We start from the raw sequence: 20,870 nt of genomic DNA, 5'->3' as shown, positions 1-20,870 counted from the left end.
GTCTGCAGTTAAACTTTGATGTTTGCATTGGGGGGGGTAGATTTTTGAATTAAAAGAAAAGAAACCTATACTTACTGAGTTTCTATATGCCAAAAGTAACAGTAGATGCTTTCTTCCTATAGTATGGTTTTTATTTTGTTCCTATAATATATTGCAAGGTAGCTATTAGTTTCCCTCCCCTTTTATGGAAGAATTTTATTTATATTTAACTTGCCTATGGCCTCACAACTTTAAGTAGCAGAACTAGAATTTTTTGCAGGATTATTTTACTTTAGAACCCACCTTTACTTTGGGAGTGTACCAGATTACCTAAGTAATTGAATCTCATATGGAATGAGATGAGAAAGAGGATTAATATTGGAATACTTAGAGTACTAGCATTTACAGGTTGGAGGATTTCAAGGTTGACTTCAACCAAAGAGACTTGAAAGGTCAGAGGAACACAAGCTTTACGAAGCCATGTCGGTGGAGGGTAGATCGTGCTTTCCAGGCTGTCAGAAAGAACAAGTAGGAGGAGGCTTTTTTTTTTTTTTTAAGATTTTTATTTATTTATTTTTAGAGATGGGAGAAGGGAGGGAGAAAGAGAGAGATGGAAATATCAGTTGCCTCTCACATACCCCCTACTGGGGACCTGGCCCATAACCCAGGCATGTGCCCTGACTGCGAATGCCATACCAGCCTCGGTTTGTTTTTTTTTTTAAAGAACATTTGGTGGCTAGGATGTTATTTGTGACGGTCAGTAGTTTCTCTAGCTAATGGTGGGAGTTGGAGTTAGATTGCATAGAAGCTTGTGGAATGAATACAAAGAAAAGGGGAGATCTTGAAATAGCATTTTTTTCAAGAAATTTATGAGTTAAGGCAAGGTATCATATACAGCAGGCAGCCTGCAAGTTTCTAAGAATAGGTTAAGAGTTGGGTGAGAAGGGTGTTGGTGAGAACAGGAGGCTTGAGAAAAGTAGTGAAGGATTGATTGTATCAATAACTGTACTAGAGAGTATCAACAAGTTGTAAGTTATACAACTGGAGTAAAGTTTTTTTGGTCTATTCCCAGACCTGACTCTAACTGAAAACAGCTGAAAACTAGTTGCTTCAGCATTTGCATTTATTTATTGCATTCTGGACTGAGACTCCAAATGACAAAAATCCAAGGAACTTTGGGAGAGATTTCCAAGTGTTTTGAAGTCAAGCAGTTATATAATTGTTTTTAGACGCTGCACAGTTATTTTCTGTAGCTTCTCTGGAATAGCAGTGATAGACTTTCAAAATTTATAATCTTAAATCCAGAGGTGATTTTTGATAACATTTATGTATTATTTTCTTCTGGGCTTTTTTTTTTCATGTTCTTTTTCCTCATTTAAATGATAAAAAGCATTTCTTAACACCATTCAATATTCTTTGAAGCATGATTATTAATTTTAATTTCCACTATGTGTATCACCATTTAAATATTTCCCCATTTATATTAACACTTTTTTTTTTCTTGTTTATAATGTTGGGACCATCTTTATACATAATCTTTTCTCAATTTTAAAGCAAGTGTTATTCAGGCAAGTGTGCTGCATATATTTGTTGCTGCATAAAAACCTTGGAGTAATTGCGAATTGTTGTATTTTCAGATTTTAAGTATGTCTGTAGATGGATGGATGGGTGGATGGATAGGGGGATAATGCTCTCACAGTCACACTTTTCTGCCTCAGGAATTCTTTGTTGCCTTGCGTCTTGTGGCGTGTGCCCAGAATGGATTGGAGGTTTCACTGAGTAGCTTGAACCTGGCTGTTCCTCCACCAAGATTTGTAAGAAGTGCTTTTAAATTTAAATTGTATTTTTAAGATTGTATTAAAAAATTTCTCCCAACTTCTATTACCCAGCTACTTTTCTTTTGTAATGGCTACTACTGTTACTAGTTTCTTGTGTGTCCTTCCAGAGTTGTTATATGTGTATGTAAAGAAATAGTAGTACCTATGACCTTATTTTATATTAATTGTAGCATAGTGTACACACGATTGTATACCTTATTTTAATAACGATATATTTTGAAGATCTTTCTGTATTATTGCATAAAAGCTTGCTCATTCATTTTTATGGCTGCATTCTATTAATATTTCCTTGCTTCTGTTGACCATAATTTATTTAACTTCCTATTGATAGGCTTTTAGCTTGTTTCTAATCTTAAAAAAAAATTTTTTTTAATCCTCATCCAAGGATATATACATTGATTCCAGAGAGAGAGGAAGGGGGTGGGGAGAGAGAAAAAGGGAAAGGGAAAGAAAGAAAACAACATTGATTATTTGTTTCATGGGTTTATGTTTCATGGGTTTTGATCTTTTTCTTATTGAATCCTAGAAGCTCTTTATATATTAGGAAAACAGCTCTTTGTCTCTATGAGTTGTAAATATTTTTTCCAAGTTTGTCATTTGTCTATGTTTATGGTCACTTTTTTATAGAGAAGTCATTGTTTTTTATGTATATGAATTATTAAGACTTCAATCTTTTTATGATTTCTTTTTTCACATTTATGTTAGTCCTGATGTAAGGTATGAGTACAGATTCAAATCTATGTTTTTTAAACATGACTGTTGGACAGATCTATTGCAGTTTATTGGTAATCGTCTTTTCCTTACTGATTTGAAATGCTGTTTCACTCATTTGCTAAATTCTCATATGTAGTTTGTTTTTCTTTCTGGATTTTTCTGTTCATTGATTTTTCTGTTTATCCATATGCTGATCTCACATGGTTTTAATGACCATATTTGGTAATTTGTTTTTATATCTGATAGGGCTAGGCCTCTCTACCCCCTACTCCCTTTTTTCAGAAGTTTTATGGCTCTTCTTGCTTGTTTTTAAATTCAGTATTTTAAAAGGATTTGGTCTGAATCTTATACATTTTACTTCAGTTTTGAGAATTTCTGTACTTCTAAGTTTAGGCTTAGAGTCGTGGAGTCAGAGGGCTAATTTAGGGATTTGTTGCCTAAATATATTATAAAATTTGTTCAAGTATATTCATGTCTCTACAAGCAGATAAGCATAATTACTTGGACATGCCGTTGATAGATTTATGTACTTGTAACTTATAAATCTTAAGTTAAGTTCTTGTCCCTGTCAGCTTTCCTTAAAGAGTGTTGGGAAGAAGTCATCAGTTAACAGGGCAGTAAGTATTTTTGCTACATTCAGGTATCTTTATCTTGGTCTCGGTTGTAATAGGTTTCTTCTGTAACACTGAAGTTTTATTTAGTGCTCCACTGTCGTTTATGCAGCTAACTCAGTTTTTGTTTCATTTGTACTTAGATGATTTAATAGAATGAATATAAAATAGTTAATGTAAAATAGAGTGTTCATTGAGATCCAGCATTTTGTATGAATGTGTTTAAATACAAAGACCTCTTTTTCTTTGTTGTTTACTGATACGAGTATTTTAGCCCTTCTTGTGCTGTGTTTTCCTTTTCAGCATGATACCGATAGTCCCTCGCTAATCAGTGGAACCTCTGCAACTGAGCTCCCATGGGCTGTAAAAGTAAGTTAACTTTGTGACTATTCTTCCTTACCCCTGCTTTTCTTCCACATAATCCTCTCTCGTTACTTCCAAAATGTACTGAAATCTGCATTAGACTTTCATTTTTTTAACTTTTTGGGCAATACTGTTACTAGAAGTTTTTGGAGGGATTTTACTGTTGGTCATTTTGTGACAATTAATGTTGGCTTAACCTCATTTCTGTTACTAAACTAAACTAAAGTTATTAGTGTAAACTAAAAATAGTGATGTCATAATCCTGTATTTACTACAATATTGATGAATATTTTTCCCCACTTGTATTATATCTTGCTTAAAAATTCTGGTTAAATGAGTACTCTTTTTAGAGCTACAAAAACAATTCTTCACGAAATCTTTTTCTAAAATGGGTCTTTTGCTTTATAGATATTTGGAGACATCACACTGGTTATAGCTATCATCAGATTTTTAAAAGTGTAATTTAAAAATACTTTTAGAATAAAGCAGATCAATTGACCTTCAGTAAATGTGTACAGTTTTGGTTTGTATGTCTATGAATGCTTGTGTGCTCTTAACTAATTTTAAAAAGTGTAGGGATTTGGATTTAACTGGACAAATCACGAACAGTAGTTTTTTATGTTATACAAGTAACTTTCCAGGATTTTAGAAATTCTTGTTATGGGGAAGAAATTTGCTTTGGGAGAAATGGAAGAAGCTTGATGTTTATTCCTATGGTAGTGATACTCTTTTTCAAAGTTGTTTGAGTTCGAAATGTTAGTCTCACCATGTTTAGAAAGTCATGGAATGTCACTAACTAGCTGTATGTTTTGTAAAAGTTACTTCCTTGCTGTGGATCTATTTCAGTGAGAGGGTTGGACTCTCTCCCTTTGAAAGGGCTCTTCTTGAAGCCCTTCTTTCTACCTTTGGATTCTTTTGATTCTAAACTAACAGAAGAAAAGCAAAGGTAGTGTTCCAGCTACGAAAGGAATGGAGGGGATACTGAATTCTTGGGTGGAGGAACTTAAATTATCATTTACTATAATATATTTTGATAAAAGGGGAAATTTTTTAAATGATAAGTTAAAAATATGTTATCTGTTCTTTGAGGGCTTGATTTTTATAATTATAATTGAACCCTTTTCACTATTTTAATTTGCAATCTTTTTTTTTATTATAGTCTGAAGATAAGGCCAAATATGATGCAATTTTTGATAGTTTAAGCCCAGTAAATGGATTTCTGTCTGGTGATAAAGTGAAACCAGTATTGCTCAACTCTAAGTTACCTGTGGATATCCTTGGAAGAGTAAGATATTATTAAATTCTAAATGTAATTTTTATGTATTTTAACTCTGTATGGATCAGGAGAACTTACAGCTCATTAATAAAAAATGCACAGACCTTATTTTGAAGTTGTTAGAGAGTTTTTTGTGCTCTGACTTAATATATAAAATCATATAAAAAAATTACCTATTTATTTCTTCGTTTGATTATTCTCTCTAAAATACGAGCGTTTGAAATTAGCTATATCTATAAGCCCCTTAAGTAGGTTCTTTTTTCTTTGTGTTGTGAGCTCTGACCCCTCAAATCCAGTGCCTTGACTTAATTTCCAGAGACCATCAGGAATTCACATCTGCTACCACCTATTCCATGGCTGTATTATGGAGCCTTGTCGTAAGGAATAGCTTCATCCCTGAAATCATAAATTCTGCTCTCTAAATAGAACTTCTGTCTTTCTGGGTCTCTTTCTTAGATACTTGGAAGACTACCCCTCTGATTTCATCAAGATCTTTACATCTCAGACTCCTTTGCTTTCCCCATCTTTTGAATTTACTTTTTTCCTCATCCAACTTTGATTTTTATGGTCCACAGTTTCATGTCAGCATCTTTAGCTCCCTCTTTCATGTTTTCTAACTTCTTGCTTGCTCAGTGAAAATCAAGCTTTGCAAGAAGCTAATTATTTACCTTCTCTGTGGTCGCATATGGAGTACTGAGAAAGTCTAATAAAGATTGATATCACCATAATTTCATGATCAACATCTTCAGCTGAGCTTTCCTTACCGCCAGCCACTTTTGCGCTGTTTCCATAGTGATTTTTCTTTACCACTCTTCATTTTCAAACCTTATCTACTCTCATTAAACCTCCAGTCCTTTTAATCACTTGCTTAATCAGACTCTGAAGGGCCAAATCCTGGCAGCACCACTTCTCAGCTATTTGACCTTGGATGACAAAACATTAGAAAAGCATGTCTCGGTTTTCTAATTTTTAAATGAGTATAATTCCCGGTTTACGGGGTTGTAAGGATTAGATGTGATAACGTTTGTAAAGTACGTAGCACAGTGCTTGGTACGTACTCTTTGAACAATAACTGCTGTGCTGACAACGATGATGGTAACAACTACCACCTCACCACCCACAGCATTACCGCTGGATCAGGGAGTGTTGTACAGGTTAGGTGCTCAATAAATATTAATTTAAAAGCCATTTTCTAGTATTGTTTCTTACCAATTATTTTTCCATTGTGTGGATTTCCATTGTATGTGAGATTTACAAACTGTAAATATAATCCTGTTATCTTTTTTTAAAATGTAAAACTGACCCTCTTAGTAGCTTCCCATTGTGTTTAGGAGAAAGTCTAAACTCCTTTCAAGGCATTGTATGACCAAGCACTTGCTTATCCCCTCTCCTGTCTCTCATTAGCTCACCACCTCTTCCTGCCCCAAGTGAGATTTTGTTGAATGTTTAAATATCTTCTTCCCAAGGATTTAACGTAGTTTTATGGCTGGTCTAAAGCTATGGAATTTATTCTTCTTTTAGACCAAATCTACCAGTGCCTTTTAGATTTTATTTTTCCTTGGTAAGCCCTGGCCTGGACATTAGTAGCTAGTTAATGATCCATAACACAGTATTTGCTGCATATTTCTTTTAGTGGGTTAGCGATTCTGTAGCGCAGGGAAAACAGGGTGGATAAGCACCACATGGAGCTGCTGCATGAATTAATTTAGATGATGTTTGTGAAAAAGCATTGTACGATAGTTGTCTAAAGTACTGTATACACAATTGTTTTATGACTTGAGAGGAAAAAGATAGTTTTAAAAAATTTTGTAAAGGAATTTCTATTTAAAATGTACGTGAATTATTTCTTTTTACAGTAATGTTAATATAGCATTTAATATAATAGCAATATAATAATAATCAGCATAATTGAAATTTCTCAGAAAAAATACACATTTGTGTGAAACTTTTACCCCAGTTTTTGTATTTGGTGTTTACATGTAACACATGAAATGAAAGAACATTATCTTTCTCAATTATTATTATTTTTTTTAAGGTTTGGGAGTTGAGTGACATTGACCATGATGGAATGCTTGACAGAGATGAGTTTGCAGTGGTAAGGAACCTAATACTCTTACAATGGTTTTCTCAAGTGAAAATTTCCCTTTTTAGTTCATCCTTATAGGAAAACTTATTTCCCTGAGATTGTTGGTATGATTATTTTTGCCTAGAATTTATAGGTAATCAGTAAATATTTTTAAGCAAATGGATAACAGAAAATGTGTTTGCTATCTTCATTTTATTTAACTTTAAGGCACATGCAAATATATGCTTTGGATAATGTCCTGTGAAGATGCTGAAGAGTACTATCATTTGTATCTCAACTTGACCAAGCATCTGTGTATCTGCTTCTGCTATAGGATAAGTTTACTTCACATATACCCCTAAATTTTCAGTTTTTTTTTCATTAAAGGAAAACATGAATAACATTTTAGTTTCGTTTCATTTATGCATGCTGAGAAAGTTTTGACGTCTTATCTGAAGACATGTACTTAGTAATTGGAGAGTTTATTTCAAATAGAGTTGTATTCATTTCTTTCATTAAGGTTAGATAAAATTCTGCTGTGAACTCATGAATGGTAATTTTCTAACTCCCGTTTTAATCTCTTATTTTAAAATTAGTCTGTTCAAATTTTCCTCCTTTATTTTGCTAAGGAATTATCCATTTCTTTGACTTTCAAACTTGTTGCCACAGATTTATTTGCATTATTCTTTTAAATCTCTTCCAGGTTTATGATCGTACTCCTTTTTCATTCCAAATCTTAGGTGTTTTTTTTCTCCCTCTCAGTTTTTGTTTAATTGGAGTTTATCTACTTTATTGATCTTTTAATAGAGATATCTTTTGGATTTATTTATTCTTTCTCTTATGTCTTGACTTTTATTCTTTTCAACTTTTATCTTAATTTCATCTTCCTAGTTTCTTTTGGTTTACTTTTTAAAAAAAAAATCTGAAAATGAGTACTAAGTCCCTTTGTTTTTTATCTTTAATATTCAAAGCAATTTAAAGGACATTTTTTTCCCCCTGAATACAGGTTTGGCTGGATTCACAGATATTGATACAAAGTACTCTTATTTTCACTACTTTTTAGATAATTTTTAGGGGTTTTTTTGGTCATCTATTTAGGAATGTTTCCTACTTCTAAAGTATTTAAGTATGTTTGTTTGTTTTTGTTCCCTTTGATATATTTTAGCTGATTAGATTATTACTTAAGAATGTGGTTGTTAAAACCTGTATGTAACCCTGGCCAGGTGACTTGGTTGGAGCCTCGTCCTGTAAACCAAAAGGTTGTGGTTCTATTGCCAATAAGGGCACATAACTGCATGCCAATAGGTTGCATGTCCAGTCCCTAGTCAGGGTGCGTATGGGAGGCAGCCAGTCGATGTTTCTCTCTCATATTGATGTTTCTCTGTCTCTCTGTCTCTCTGTCTCTCTCTCCCTCTTTCAAATCAGTGAACATATCCTCAGGTGAGGATTTAAAAAAAATCTCTCCTTAAAAATATTTGTTAAGATTTTCTTTGTACTTTAATACCCCTTCCCCCCAGCAATCACCACACTGTTGTCCATGTCCATGAGTCTTTTTTCCTTTTTGCTTAATCCCTCCACCTCTAACTTCCTCTCCCCTCCTTAGCTGTCATCTTGCTGTCTACAAGTCTGTCTTGTTTTCCTTTTTAGTTCAGTTTGTTCACTAGATTTCACATATGAGTGAAATCATTGGTATTTGTCTTTCTCTGACTGGCTTATTTCATTTTGTATGTTCTCCAGGTCCATCCATACTGTCACAAAGGATAAGTTTTCTTCTTTTCTTACAGCCGAGTAAATGTCCTATAGTTGTTTTATCCACTCATCTAGTGATGGACATTTGGGCTGGAGCTATCATTGACTCACAGCTTGTGGCTTCCTCTGCTCGGCCTGGGTGTGTGCAGAAAGAACAAGGCTGCACACCAAAGCGGGTCCCGCCCAGGGAAAGGTCAGCTGAGGTCTCAGAGCTCCCTGAAATCTGCCTTAGTTGTTAACTAATCAGTGATACAGCCTCAAGCTGTACTTAGCAGCCTGGCTTAAGCTCCAGGGGGTGGAACTATTGCTTCCCCTCAGGTTGGTGCCACTTGGAGGGGAGTGCTCTGCCTGAGAAAGATGACTTCTGCTGTATGGGGGATGACTTAGCACAGGGATCCTGGTGATTGTTCCTCCAGTTCTCTCCCCAGAGCCACCAACCCCAGACTTTCCTCAAGCATCTCTAGTCCACTCAGCCCTCCCTCTGCTGGGACCCCTGGTAAGTGGCTGCAAACGAAATATTGTGCGTTGGCCCTGTCAGAGGCTCTCTGCATCTCGAGCTGTCTCTCCTGGCAGACAGAACCCCGTTGCTTTTCATAGCCCTGTGTTATTTGGGTTCCTTCCCGGCTCTCGTGCTGTAGGCTGGAGAGCCCAGCTTTGGGTTTAGACCCCACATTTCTCAGGGGAAATGCCACCACCCTCCTGCCCCAGCCACTGAAATATCCCTCTGAAATTTCAGCTGCTGCCCTGGGGAGCCCAGCCAGCCCTCTCTCATCTCCACACTCCCTACCAGTCATGTTGTGGTGATGGGCTTCTTCCGTCTCTCTGTGGTTGTAAGTGTTCCCGCTACTGTTCAGTTGGTTGTTCAGGATGATTTCTCTACAGTGTAGTTCCAGATTGGTCCTGGGAAAAGGTTAGTGTAGCTTCCACTTACTCCTCCACCATCTTGGGTCTCAAGATTTTCTTTGTTGCCAAGTTCATGACCTGTTTTGACATACGCTCTCTGGATATGCTAACATTTCTGTGCAGGATATTGTAGACCTCTATACATCCATGATGCCAATTTTATTATGTTTCAGTTTCTCTTTGTCTTTTTCTCTCATATCCTGGAGTAAGCTTAGGTTTATTTTTGGTATTTTTACATTAATATCTTCAGAAAGATACTCTAAATGCTTCTTGGTTAAGTGTCAATCTCAGGCTGTGTTTCAGCTTAGAAACTAGTTGCCAGCCAGACATTTTGTGTGTGTGCTGAGTATGGTCATCAGTTGATCTAGTTGCTGTGTTTGTTTTGATGGCATACTTTGGTTAGGATAAAGCACAGTATTACAAGAAAACAAACAAAGTCACTTTCCCGTTTTTTGGTAGAAAAATTGACTACACTTTTGTTAAGGTAGCTATTTTCAAGGCAACATGAAATTAGTAATGTAGTATATTTTTAACTTTCAAAAAATGTGTTGTCTCTTTGCAGCTGATGGCTGACATAGCTCTTTTTGCTTCTCGTGTCCACTTTTCCAGGAAATGACTCCCATCTGCAGCAGGAGGAATGCTGACCTTCAGTGTTCATGTTGATCACTTCTTTTAGCTCAGTGTCAATCTGATAGCATTACGTATATTGCATATTTGGTTGAAAGTGTGTGCTAGCCAGATTGTTTTTCATGAGTCTTAAGCTTTTGGAGATAGAAAGTTTGTGTTTCTAAAACTGAAATTGGAAAAAAAAGAAAGAAAACTGAAATCGAATTCTTCAAGTTGACCAGTAAATGGGGAAAGGAGAACTGTTGGTTTGGTTCAAATGGTTAAATGTGGTCTCAGGATAAACAGCATCAGCATCACCTGGGAACTTCCTAGAAATTCTCCACCCAACTGCAGCCTTACTGATTCTAGAATTCTGGGAGGAGAGCCCAGAAATTTGTGCTTTATCAGGCTGCTCAGGTAGTTCCGATGCCTGATACAATTTGGATACCAATGGGTTAAAGGTTAGTTGTTTTTTTTTAAAAAATCCTATATGTTTATTGATTTAAGAGAGAAAGGGAGGGAGGGGAGGAGAGAAAGAGATGGAGAGAGAGAGAGAAAAAACATTAATGTGACAGAGAAACACTGATAGTTGGCTCCCGTATGCACCCTGACCAGGGATTGAACCTGCAAACTAGGTATGTGCCCTGATGTGGAATTGAACCTGCAACCTTTTGGTTTAGGGGACGACATTCCAACCAACTGACCCACCCAGCCGGGACAAAGGTTGGTTTTATTTCTTGTAGAAGAGAGCATGGTATTGTGAAATGACATGTGCTCCTAATACAGCTGATCAAATCTGGAAAAAAGAGCTTTGTAGCCAGAAGATCTTGGTTTAAACCTTACTCTATCACCTCTTAAGAATATATTGGACAAGTTACTTAACATCACCTAGCCTCAGTTTCTTCATTTGTAAAATGATACTAGTAATCACAGATATCACGGAATGTATTACGTGTTCAGTAAGTATCGATTTGAAAGTCCCACAAAACTTAGAATTAGAAGCAAACTTATTTTGGGGAAGAATTGTCATTTTCAATGGAAGAAAAAGATTAAGAAGAAATATTAAATCTTCCTTCCAGTTGTTATTGTAACCTTTCGGGGGGCTCCAAGTTGCTTTGACTAGTTTCGTATGCTTGAAGATAGTTACAGAAAATTTTCATCTTCCGAAAGTGTGGAAGGTGCCTCGAATTCAAAGTGGAAGCGATATCCTGATACTGTCTATATGTAGGTTGTTTGTTTGTGCAAGTGCTTTATATATTTAATAATAAAAACGTTTTAATAGGTAATACAGTCTCATGATTCAGAAGTCAGTGCAACATCAGAGAATATTTGGTGGGAAAATCTCAGTCCCATCATTGCCCTCAGCTGCTCCATTTACACCTCCTCCATAACGAACCACTTTCCTTAGCTTCTTGCTGTCCTTGCAGAATTTCTTAATCACATATAAACAAGTCTGAGTAGTTATTTCCCCCTTACCATAGAAGGTAGCACAGTATGCAGTTACATGTACTGCCCAACACTGTACTTTTCTCATGTTTAACAGTGTATCTCGAATATCTTTCATACAGAGAGCTCCCTGATTTCTTTTTTTCCGGTCAGTTTTGTTAAGGACTACTTAATATACAATGAACTGCATTTAGTTTAAGTATATAATTTGATGAGTTTTGATAATTGTATATCCATGTGAAGGTGCCACCACAGCTAAGATACAGAATGTTCCCCTGCATTTTTTTGTTTCATAGTATTTCACTGTATGGATACACCATAATTTTTTTTTAACCATTCTTCTATTGATGAGCGCTTGGGTGCTGATACAGGACATTCTGTAATTAATCTTTTTCATACAGTGTTTCCTATGTAGCAGTTAAGTCAGCATGGATTTCCAAATGTGATTGCTGAGCCAAAGCGGAAATAAGTTTGGTAAATGTTGCCAATTTGCCCTTCATAGACTTTGTACCAGTTTGAGCTCCCACTAGCAGTGTATCTGTTTGCCTGATCAAGCTAACGAAGTGTTATGAAACTCTGGATTTTTACCAGTTAGGTAAAAATTGTATTTCAATATAATTTTAACATGCATTTTTTATATGAGTGAAAGTGAGCATGTTTTTGTATATTAAAGGATAAGGCCATTTGTAGTATTTCCTGTAAAATATCTGTTCATACTCTGCCTATTTTCCTATTGGGTTTTTTTTTTTTCCTGTTAATTCCTAGGAATTCTTTATACTTTAGGGAGATTAGCTCTTTTCTTTGCAAATATTTTTCCCCAGGTCATTTGCCTTTGGCATTGCAAGAACTTGTTGAAGGGTGTGTGTCTAAGATTTTGCTACTCAGGGTATCTTCTTAAAAGTTGCTTAGCTTTAATTTATTTTTCTTTCTTCCTCCTTTTTTTCATCTCTCTCACTGTTCCACTTTCTTTCCTTCCCAGTCAATTTCTTAAAAAAGAGCTTTGAGACATATTGAAGATACTTTGTTATTGAACAATATTTAATTCAGTGGGTGGATGATGTTAAATGATTTTAATATGTATGACCCTGATTCATCTATTTTGAAGGCCATGTTTTTGGTATACTGTGCACTGGAGAAAGAACCTGTGCCAATGGCCTTGCCTCCTGCCTTGGTGCCACCTTCTAAGAGGAAAACGGTCAGTATATCAGGCCCTGTGCGGCTGATCCCCACTTCAACATCAGCCAAGGAATCTTCCCACTCCTTACCACCTGTAGGCATTTTACCTACCAAAGCACCATTAAGACAGGTATAGATTTATCAGTGTTAACTTAAAACAAAAAAACAAAATGCATGGCATTTAACAGTTGATTGCTTGATGAAGATAGAAGGAGCAAAGGGATCAAGATTTAGAGCTCCCTCTGGTTGAATCTGCATAACTGTGATGTCCCAGAGAAAGTAGATAATCCTTCTCCTGCATTTGGCCTTGCTTAGGTCATATGGATGGTTTATTGGCTTTGCCTTGATCTACCTGGAATTAAAGTTGGAGGTAGCAGATACTCCATGCTAATCTGGCATGCTTGCCCTAACTGGTTAACAGGTGTTTTGTTTGTTTAATTTCCAGTTAACTCTTGATTCTTTGGGTTCAAATTATCCAATTTCGGGCTATCCAAGGCCTTTTTCCCCCTCCGGCTTGCTTTTTGTGAGGTTGAATAAAGGGAAATAATGACAGACTATGCAAATCAGCCAATTTGGCCATAGTTAACAGTGCTGAATGAAACTATAAAAATCGGAGAGTGAGAATTATCTGAATATTTTGTTTAAACAGACTCTCCCAACCCATGTTCATGCGGTCATTCATAAGTCAAGAGTTAACTGTGTTCAGATTTACTCGTTACTTAAAAAGGAAAAAAGTAAAATGGGCATCTTTATAGTCCCACTGACCTATATTTTTCTTCTGTAATTTTCTCTTTACCACAGCATTTCGGTTGGGGGTGTGTGGGGGGTAGAATTGCTCAGAAGTTGTTACAGATACTGTCATGGGTTGAAAGGTATCACTTCAAAGTGTGTTTCATGTGGGCAGAAATAATATATACGCACATTTTCCCCTGCAGTGGGTTGTGTCACCTGCAGAAAAAGCTAAATACGATGAAATCTTCCTGAAAACTGATAAAGATAATGATGGATTCGTGTCTGGATTGGAAGTCCGTGAAATCTTTCTGAAGACAGGTTTACCTTCTACTTTACTAGCCCATATTTGGTAAGACTTCATTTAAATCGATTTAAAAAACAAATATGGTTTTGAATCAGATCTGGCTTTGTGCATTCTTATTTGTAGGCATTTGTAAATAGGAAACTTTTTGTTTTAGCATTCTTTATTGAAAAATTTAAAACTGAAGATTTTATCTGGGTAATGGACAGAAGCTTGGGAATGGGTTAGCTAAAGTTTTATAAGATTGACAGTGTCATTTCACTGTTACTAGAGTGTTAAAGTGCAGCATCTATTTATATCAATTCATTAACTTTAAATTTTTAAGGGAGAATCCAAAATCTGAAATTTGAACTATCTTCAAGGCATATCTGTATAATTCTGTAGAGTATGTGTATACTTTTATACCTTCACATATGAATTACATTTTTGGTCCTTAAAAAAGACAAGCCTTAATGTCTCTCATGAACTTCACATTCGGTGAGGTAGTGTACATGAACAAGCTTTCGAGTGTGCCAGCTGCCCACCCATGTGACTGTGGCAGAGGCCAACTTGAGGTTTTCAAGGGGAAGCAACCATTAGAAGTGGAACCACATAGCTGCAAAGAGAAACTTAGAAAAGAACAAAGGACAAGAACCCAAGACTGGGAAGGTTATATGCGTAACTAACAATAGCTGCCACTTTTGAGTGCCTGGGGTAGGCACTGTGCTCAGTATAATGGCAGCTGTTAGGGGTGTGGCATTATGCCCACACTTTTCACGTACTTTGTCTTTAATTCTCACAGTAATCTTGCAAGGTGGATGTTATCTCCACTTTATAGATGAAGAAACTAAGGCTTGGAGAGGTTAGAAAATTTAGCCAAGATCACAAGAATAAATAAGTAGAAAAGCTGAAATTCAGTGTTTCTTTGGCACTGTAAGCTGTAGTCTCTTTTTTGGACCATACTGGTTTTCAGTGAATGAAAGATCGGGACTTCAGAAAGCTAACCTTAAAAACAAAGAAGAAGAAAATAGAATAAAACATTTGCTGTTTTTCTTCAAGTGACTTTGTAAAGCTTTCCAAATTGTTGCTCTTTCTTCACACATGATCTCCATTTGCAGCTGTTGTTTCTGCTTTGACTTGTTGAGCCTCATATCCTCCTCCTCCAAGAGTTGCCGGAAGCAAGCCGACATGGAAATTTTTGCTTGTTTCAGAATTTTGCTAATGCCACTAATGAACCAAATTTGTTGAAACTTAGGTTTCATTTCTTTACATCTTTTAATGTTGAAATATTGGGAATAGACATTCTTGGGATTCTTTGGTCCACTATAACTCTTACTCAGTAGTGGCTGTGAAAATTGGTAAGAAACAGTACAAAACAAATCCAGATTAAAGGCCCCTGCTCAGCACCAGGGTGAATATCCAGTCAGCCTTTATCTTTTTTGGTCTCTTGCTTCTAACATTGGAGTGAGTTCTGGGCAAGCCACAAATTAGGATGGCTTTCTTCTTTAATTCAAGTGATCATTTTTAAAAAGCTACATAGTCAGATTTTTAGAGTGGTGGTTATGGCATTTCTACACTCTGTGTTTATTTGTACAGGGCATTGTGTGACACAAAGGACTGTGGGAAGCTTTCAAAGGATCAGTTTGCCTTAGCTTTTCACCTAATCAATCAGAAGTTAATAAAGGGTATTGATCCTCCTCACATTCTTACACCTGAGATGATTCCACCATCAGACAGGGCCAGCTTACAAAAGGTAAGACAACTTAAAAGAAAACCTTATTGCATTAACAGAAAGGAACAAGTACTGTGTTAGATGACAGACTCGATCTGGACGGAACAGTGGAGACAGTGTATCTGGCTAGGAGCAGAGCAGTATGCTGTTTGTGGTTTGGTTTGTGACTGTAAATATGCTGAATGCGTGTATGACATCTTTGCGCTGTCCCTTGTTTACCCCATCATTCATTACACATGGCAACCACATTTCCAGTATCAAAATTGGGAAAATGTGGTCTTTTTTTTTTCCCCCTCTCCTGGATTTGTGGATTAATTTTTATGAATAGGGTATAAAATTTAAATGAAAACCCTAAGAATTAAGTATTGTGTTTCATTTGATGATTCACTCTTACAAAAAAGAATACAAATTTGAAAACAAAATCAAGGAGATTATAATTGCTTGGTATCAGTTTTAAATTAAAAAAAAAAACAAGAAAAACTGTATGTTGAAACTGTGGTTTTTGCCATGTCGATGACCCTCTCTGTTCCCAAGCACACAGCTGAATTTCATACCTGCACAGCTAGAAAGAAGTTTTGCTGCTTTTGGTTTCGGGCCTTCGGTACGAGTTTTCAAAACTTTTCTCTCCTCCTCTAGAAACCCTTCCAAGTATAGTGCATTGGATTTGCATCCTCTAGCGGCTCTTTGCTGTTAAAAATACATACTCTGAATCTTTAAATGTCTTGACCTATAAAGTAATCATTGCTGCGGTGACTCTTCAGCGTTACAGGAGTTGTCAAATGTGTGATATGAGGAAAGCACTCTTTAAAATGTCAATAGAATAATCCCATTTAAACAAGTATATAAAAGTCAAAATTGGATTTGTTTCCAAGTTGTCTAAATGGAAATTTACAGCCACCAGGTACAGAAGTTACTTATTTTTAAATAAGTATTTGATTATTGGCTTTGTGAGTTTTTTGGGGGGAACATTTTATGCGTTTTCTGAGATTTCTTGTGATGTGGTATGTGGGTTCCCTAAATTGTGGAGAAGGCTAAAAGTGATGCCACCAGAAAGGTAAAGGTCACAAATCCGCATTTGTGTCCTCTGCTGTGACTCTTGCAGTTACAGGGCGCTGTGTCGTATCCCCTTTCTTTTACTTACGTGGCTGGTGTTTCCCCCCTTGCTGCCTTCATTTTATGCCCACTTAGTGTCCCACCAACATGAGTTACAGATATGACAACTTGCTGAAGCAAGTTATGTTTGCTCATTGACGTCTGTATGACATTAGTAGACACTTCAAGTTGTATCTGCTCTACAGAGTTTTCAATGTAATAGACATGTTTAAAGTTTGTTCATTAGAGAGAGCATAGACATCCCTGTCTGTTTATGTCAGATATCAGTGCTATTCATTAAAATGGGATTTTTATCACTGTATCATATCTGTTATGATATGAAAAATTTTTAACCTGAAAAATTAAAATTAGCATTTTAACAGCAATTTATTTTGTCTTTACAATAATCTCTTTTTATAAGCTGATTTTTTTTAGAACTGCATTTTTTTTTGTAACTTTGACTAATCCTTTTTTGAATGTTGCTTTCCTTTCTGTGTTTTTTCTAGTTTGGACTATTTTTTCCCTTCTGCAGCACTCTGCTTCTCGCCTTTCTTGTACTGTCAGTTTCTTTACTCTCTCCAGGTTAGAGCTTTACTTTTTGCCATTTTAGCATTACAGTTTTGGGTTTACACGATACATTTTGAAGTTAGAGATTTTCTATGCAGCAAAGTTGATGCAGAGAAAATATAAACAGCATGCTTCTGTCACATGTCTGGTACTTGGTCCTTGTGTGTCTTCTAACTTGCCTTCCCTGGCTCTCTGATCCACTTAAAATCACCAAAGTGGACTTTTCGAGTAATGTACACAACAGGGTGAGAACATATTTTGAAAGAAGGGAACATACTACATTTTTCTTTATATGCTCTTTTTATCCCAGATGTGCTGTTTGTTTCCTGGTTGCATGTTGTTTTATTGCTTCGTTATGGGAGTTTGCTTTTGTGTCCACATTCAAGTGGCACAGCTGTGCCCCAACTACAGCACACTGATCTTCCTTCGGAGTCGCCTGTGGTGTCACCTTATAACTTGTTTGAAGTTACACTTGTTTGTTTCACTCTTCTTATAAATGATATTTGTAATAGTGAATGACTGTCAAATGGGAGTCTCTCTTTTTCAGTTAGAGTGATAGGAGAGCTGTGGAAGTCATTTCACAAAGGAGATTGAGCCAAGGTGGAAGCAGCTCATTGAGAGGCTATCCATCTTTTAAAAATTTTTTTTAAAAATTTATTTATTTTTAGACAGAGGGGAAGGGAGGGAGAAAGAGAAGGAGAGAAACATCAATGTGTGGTTGCCTCTTGCATACCCCTACTGGGGACCTGGCTCATAACCCAGGCATGTGCCCTGACTGGGAATTGAACCAGTGACCCTTTGGCACTCAGTCCACTGAGCTACACCAGCCAGGGCTGGGGCCATCCATCTTTTAACAGCATCTTCTGTTGAAGAAGTTAATTACAAGAATAACTTACATGTATAAAATATGAAGTTAGTAGAGTGACTCCACATGTATTACTTATTTAATTTTTAAAGTGGGCAGGGCAGAAATTATTTCTCCATTTTACAGTGAAGATCATGGAGCTAGTAAAATAGTAGAGTCCCAAATAAATCCAGCTACATTTTCTAACTGCAAGTAACATTCAGAGACCAACTTTGCCTTCTTCATTATTGAAGGAGAAACATATGTAAAGGATGTGATATAGGAAGATAGTTTCATATATGGTGATAATAATATTTACTATGGAACATGCTTGAACAGTTGATTTTACTTTAAATAGACACAAAAAGTATTTAACAAAAGTAAATATTTGTTGAATAAAATCAACCACCATTATAATTCTAAGACACAACAAAAATTTGTGTACTTTGTGACCATGATACAAATACAAATAAGTCACCATCATCTCCACAAGAAATATATTCTTCAGTGGAGGAATTACTTTATAAATCTGATACTGGCTGTACTACAAGTTCTGGACGGGCTAGAATCAAGTGACAAAGACATTGGGATCTGGAGTGATGGTACATAATATAGAACAATAGCTTTTAGAGAATTTAAGGGAAAATGTCTTAGTACGTAACTGTGTGTGTTTAAAATTGTACTAGATAGGGTGTTCTTAAATAAATTAAAATTGTTGGTAATACCATAAAAAATGTAATACCCTATATCCATGTAGTGCTTTTAAACATTTAAAAATCTTTGTCATATATAATTTTATAGTAATAACGTATAATTGTGAACTTCTTGTTTTTAGAACATCATAGGATCAAGTCCTGTTGCAGATTTCTCTGCTATTAAGGAGCTAGATACCCTTAACAATGAGCTAGTTGACCTACAGAGGTATGTAAAGTAAAATTATTGCAGCTGACTGTATAAATACTTCTCTCTCTCTCTTTCTCCTGTTTCTTAGTAGATACTACTTTACTTGGTTAAGTACCATGGTTCTTCAATTGGGAATTGGTATACCTTATTTCATTAAATCTCAGCCAACCTTTAATTGCAGAATGTACTGTTTTCTTCTGTACCACTAAAAAAAAGAAAATTCACTAAAAAAAAGCTAAATAAACAATGGCTTGCCATAACTGTTAGATACTATTTGATTTCAGATAGTGAAAAATTTGTATCTTAGAATGAATGAAATATAGTGTTCCGCTAACTTTAGATATTTGAATAACATACTAGAAAAACATTGTTTAAGAGCACGGTCTATTAAGGAAGTGAATTATAACACCAGCTTGCGTTCCATTTTGTGGAAGGAATATTAAATGCAGAGACCATGCCAAGAGCTTTCATAGCTGCTATCCCATTTGATCCTCTCAAAAGCCTTATGACTTGAGATAGATATTTATTGCTTCTGTTTCATAGGTTAGGAGTTTAGATGCTTTAGAGAGGTTATTTTGGTGAAAGTCATTCAAATCTGTCAACTGTAGAACCAATACCTAATCTCAGGACTACTTGATTTGGAGTAAAATCTCTTTTCTTTATATAGGTACCTTGTAGAACAGACTTGAATACAATTAGATTTGATTGTAATTACAGCAGGTACTATTGATATTTCCTTAATTTCCTTGTTCCTTGGAAACTTTATGGTAATACTTATTATAAAAATAACCTCCTAAAATTACTTTTGTTTAAATCCTCACCCAAGGACATGCTTATTAATTTTTTAGAGAGAGAGGAAGGGCATTGGGGAGAGAGAAAGAGAGAAACATCCATGTGAGAGAGAAACATCAATTGGTTGCTTCCCGTACACACCCCAGCCCAGGAACAAACCTGCAACCTAGGCTGTGCCCTGACTGGGAATCAAAAGTGCCACCATTTGATTTCAGGGACAATTCTCCAAGCGGTGGATCCACACCAGCCAAGGCTAAAATTACTTTTTTAAAAGTGAGACTTTTTCCATCTACAAGGCATTGTATTTAAATATCACTGCACTTACTCAAACCCCCTTCTTCTTTACCTTAACAACACGTTGATGTAGATAATGACTGATACTTTATTTTATTGATGGCATTTAGACATAAGGGAATTAAATCATTTATCTGGACTGTATGGCAAGAACTTGGCAATGATCTTTCCTCATCCTTGAGACTGTATTGAGATGGCTGCAGAGAAACTTGGTTGTGGTGTTTTGTTTTGTTTTCTGTTGCAAGAGGGAACTCAACCCAGGCAAACTTAAGTGAGAGTGAATTTGTTGACTTGTGAAACTAAGACCTTTTAGAGGTAGTGGAGGCTTAAGGCATAGCTTTATACTGGGGCTCAAATCATGTAATCAGTTTCCTTGCTCTCTCCATTTCTGGTTTCCACTTCTACTGGGTTGCTCCATTCTCAGATGGATTTTTTGATGATGTTGTCAAGGGGGCTATAGCACTGCTATCCTCATGTACTTGTAATTTCCAGTCTAGTGCAGTGCCTCTCTTCTGGCAGTTCCTGCACAAGTCCTAAGATTCAATCTGATTGGGCTGGCTTAGCGTCCTGCCTACCCTGAAACAATCAGTGGCCGGGCGTGTGTGTAGTTTGATTTTGCATGAACTCTGTCCTGAGAGTGGCGGGTGGTAGTTTGCCACCGACACCACGAGAGATGGAGAGGGAATCCCCACGTGCAAGAGAGAGAAGTGAATTCTGGAGACGTAACTGTCTGCTGAAGACAGTATGGCCTTAAGTCACCAGTCATTTCAGTGATCAGCATCTTTGAATAATATGACTTGACGTTCTGTAAGCTTACTCTGGGTACCTTTTTAAATGTCATTGCTTAGTTTTAAGCATACCTACCAAATTCTTATTTTCTGTTCAAAAATTGGCCTTTGCCTGTTACA

General features: G+C 36.3%; 1 protein-coding gene across 2 annotated transcripts in view; it reads left to right on the top strand.

The window, feature by feature from the left end:
* Window positions 1–20,870, top strand: part of EPS15 (epidermal growth factor receptor pathway substrate 15) — a 123,802-nt gene that overhangs the window by 40,596 nt on the left and 62,336 nt on the right. For both annotated transcript variants that reach the window (XM_024571212.4, XM_045204135.3), the window contains exons 5-12: window positions 1,698–1,793; window positions 3,446–3,511; window positions 4,665–4,790; window positions 6,817–6,876; window positions 12,656–12,745; window positions 13,662–13,807; window positions 15,335–15,491; window positions 18,809–18,894. In XM_024571212.4, the coding sequence (XP_024426980.1) occupies window positions 1,698–1,793; window positions 3,446–3,511; window positions 4,665–4,790; window positions 6,817–6,876; window positions 12,656–12,745; window positions 13,662–13,807; window positions 15,335–15,491; window positions 18,809–18,894 (827 nt within the window). The remainder of the gene's footprint in view (window positions 1–1,697; window positions 1,794–3,445; window positions 3,512–4,664; window positions 4,791–6,816; window positions 6,877–12,655; window positions 12,746–13,661; window positions 13,808–15,334; window positions 15,492–18,808; window positions 18,895–20,870) is intronic.

This window comes from Desmodus rotundus, chromosome 3 (genome assembly GCF_022682495.2).
Source record: "Desmodus rotundus isolate HL8 chromosome 3, HLdesRot8A.1, whole genome shotgun sequence".
NCBI classification, from domain to species: Eukaryota; Metazoa; Chordata; class Mammalia; order Chiroptera; family Phyllostomidae; genus Desmodus; species Desmodus rotundus.
Note: the sequence above shows the minus strand (reverse complement) of the source record. Positions and strands in the feature narration are given on the sequence as shown.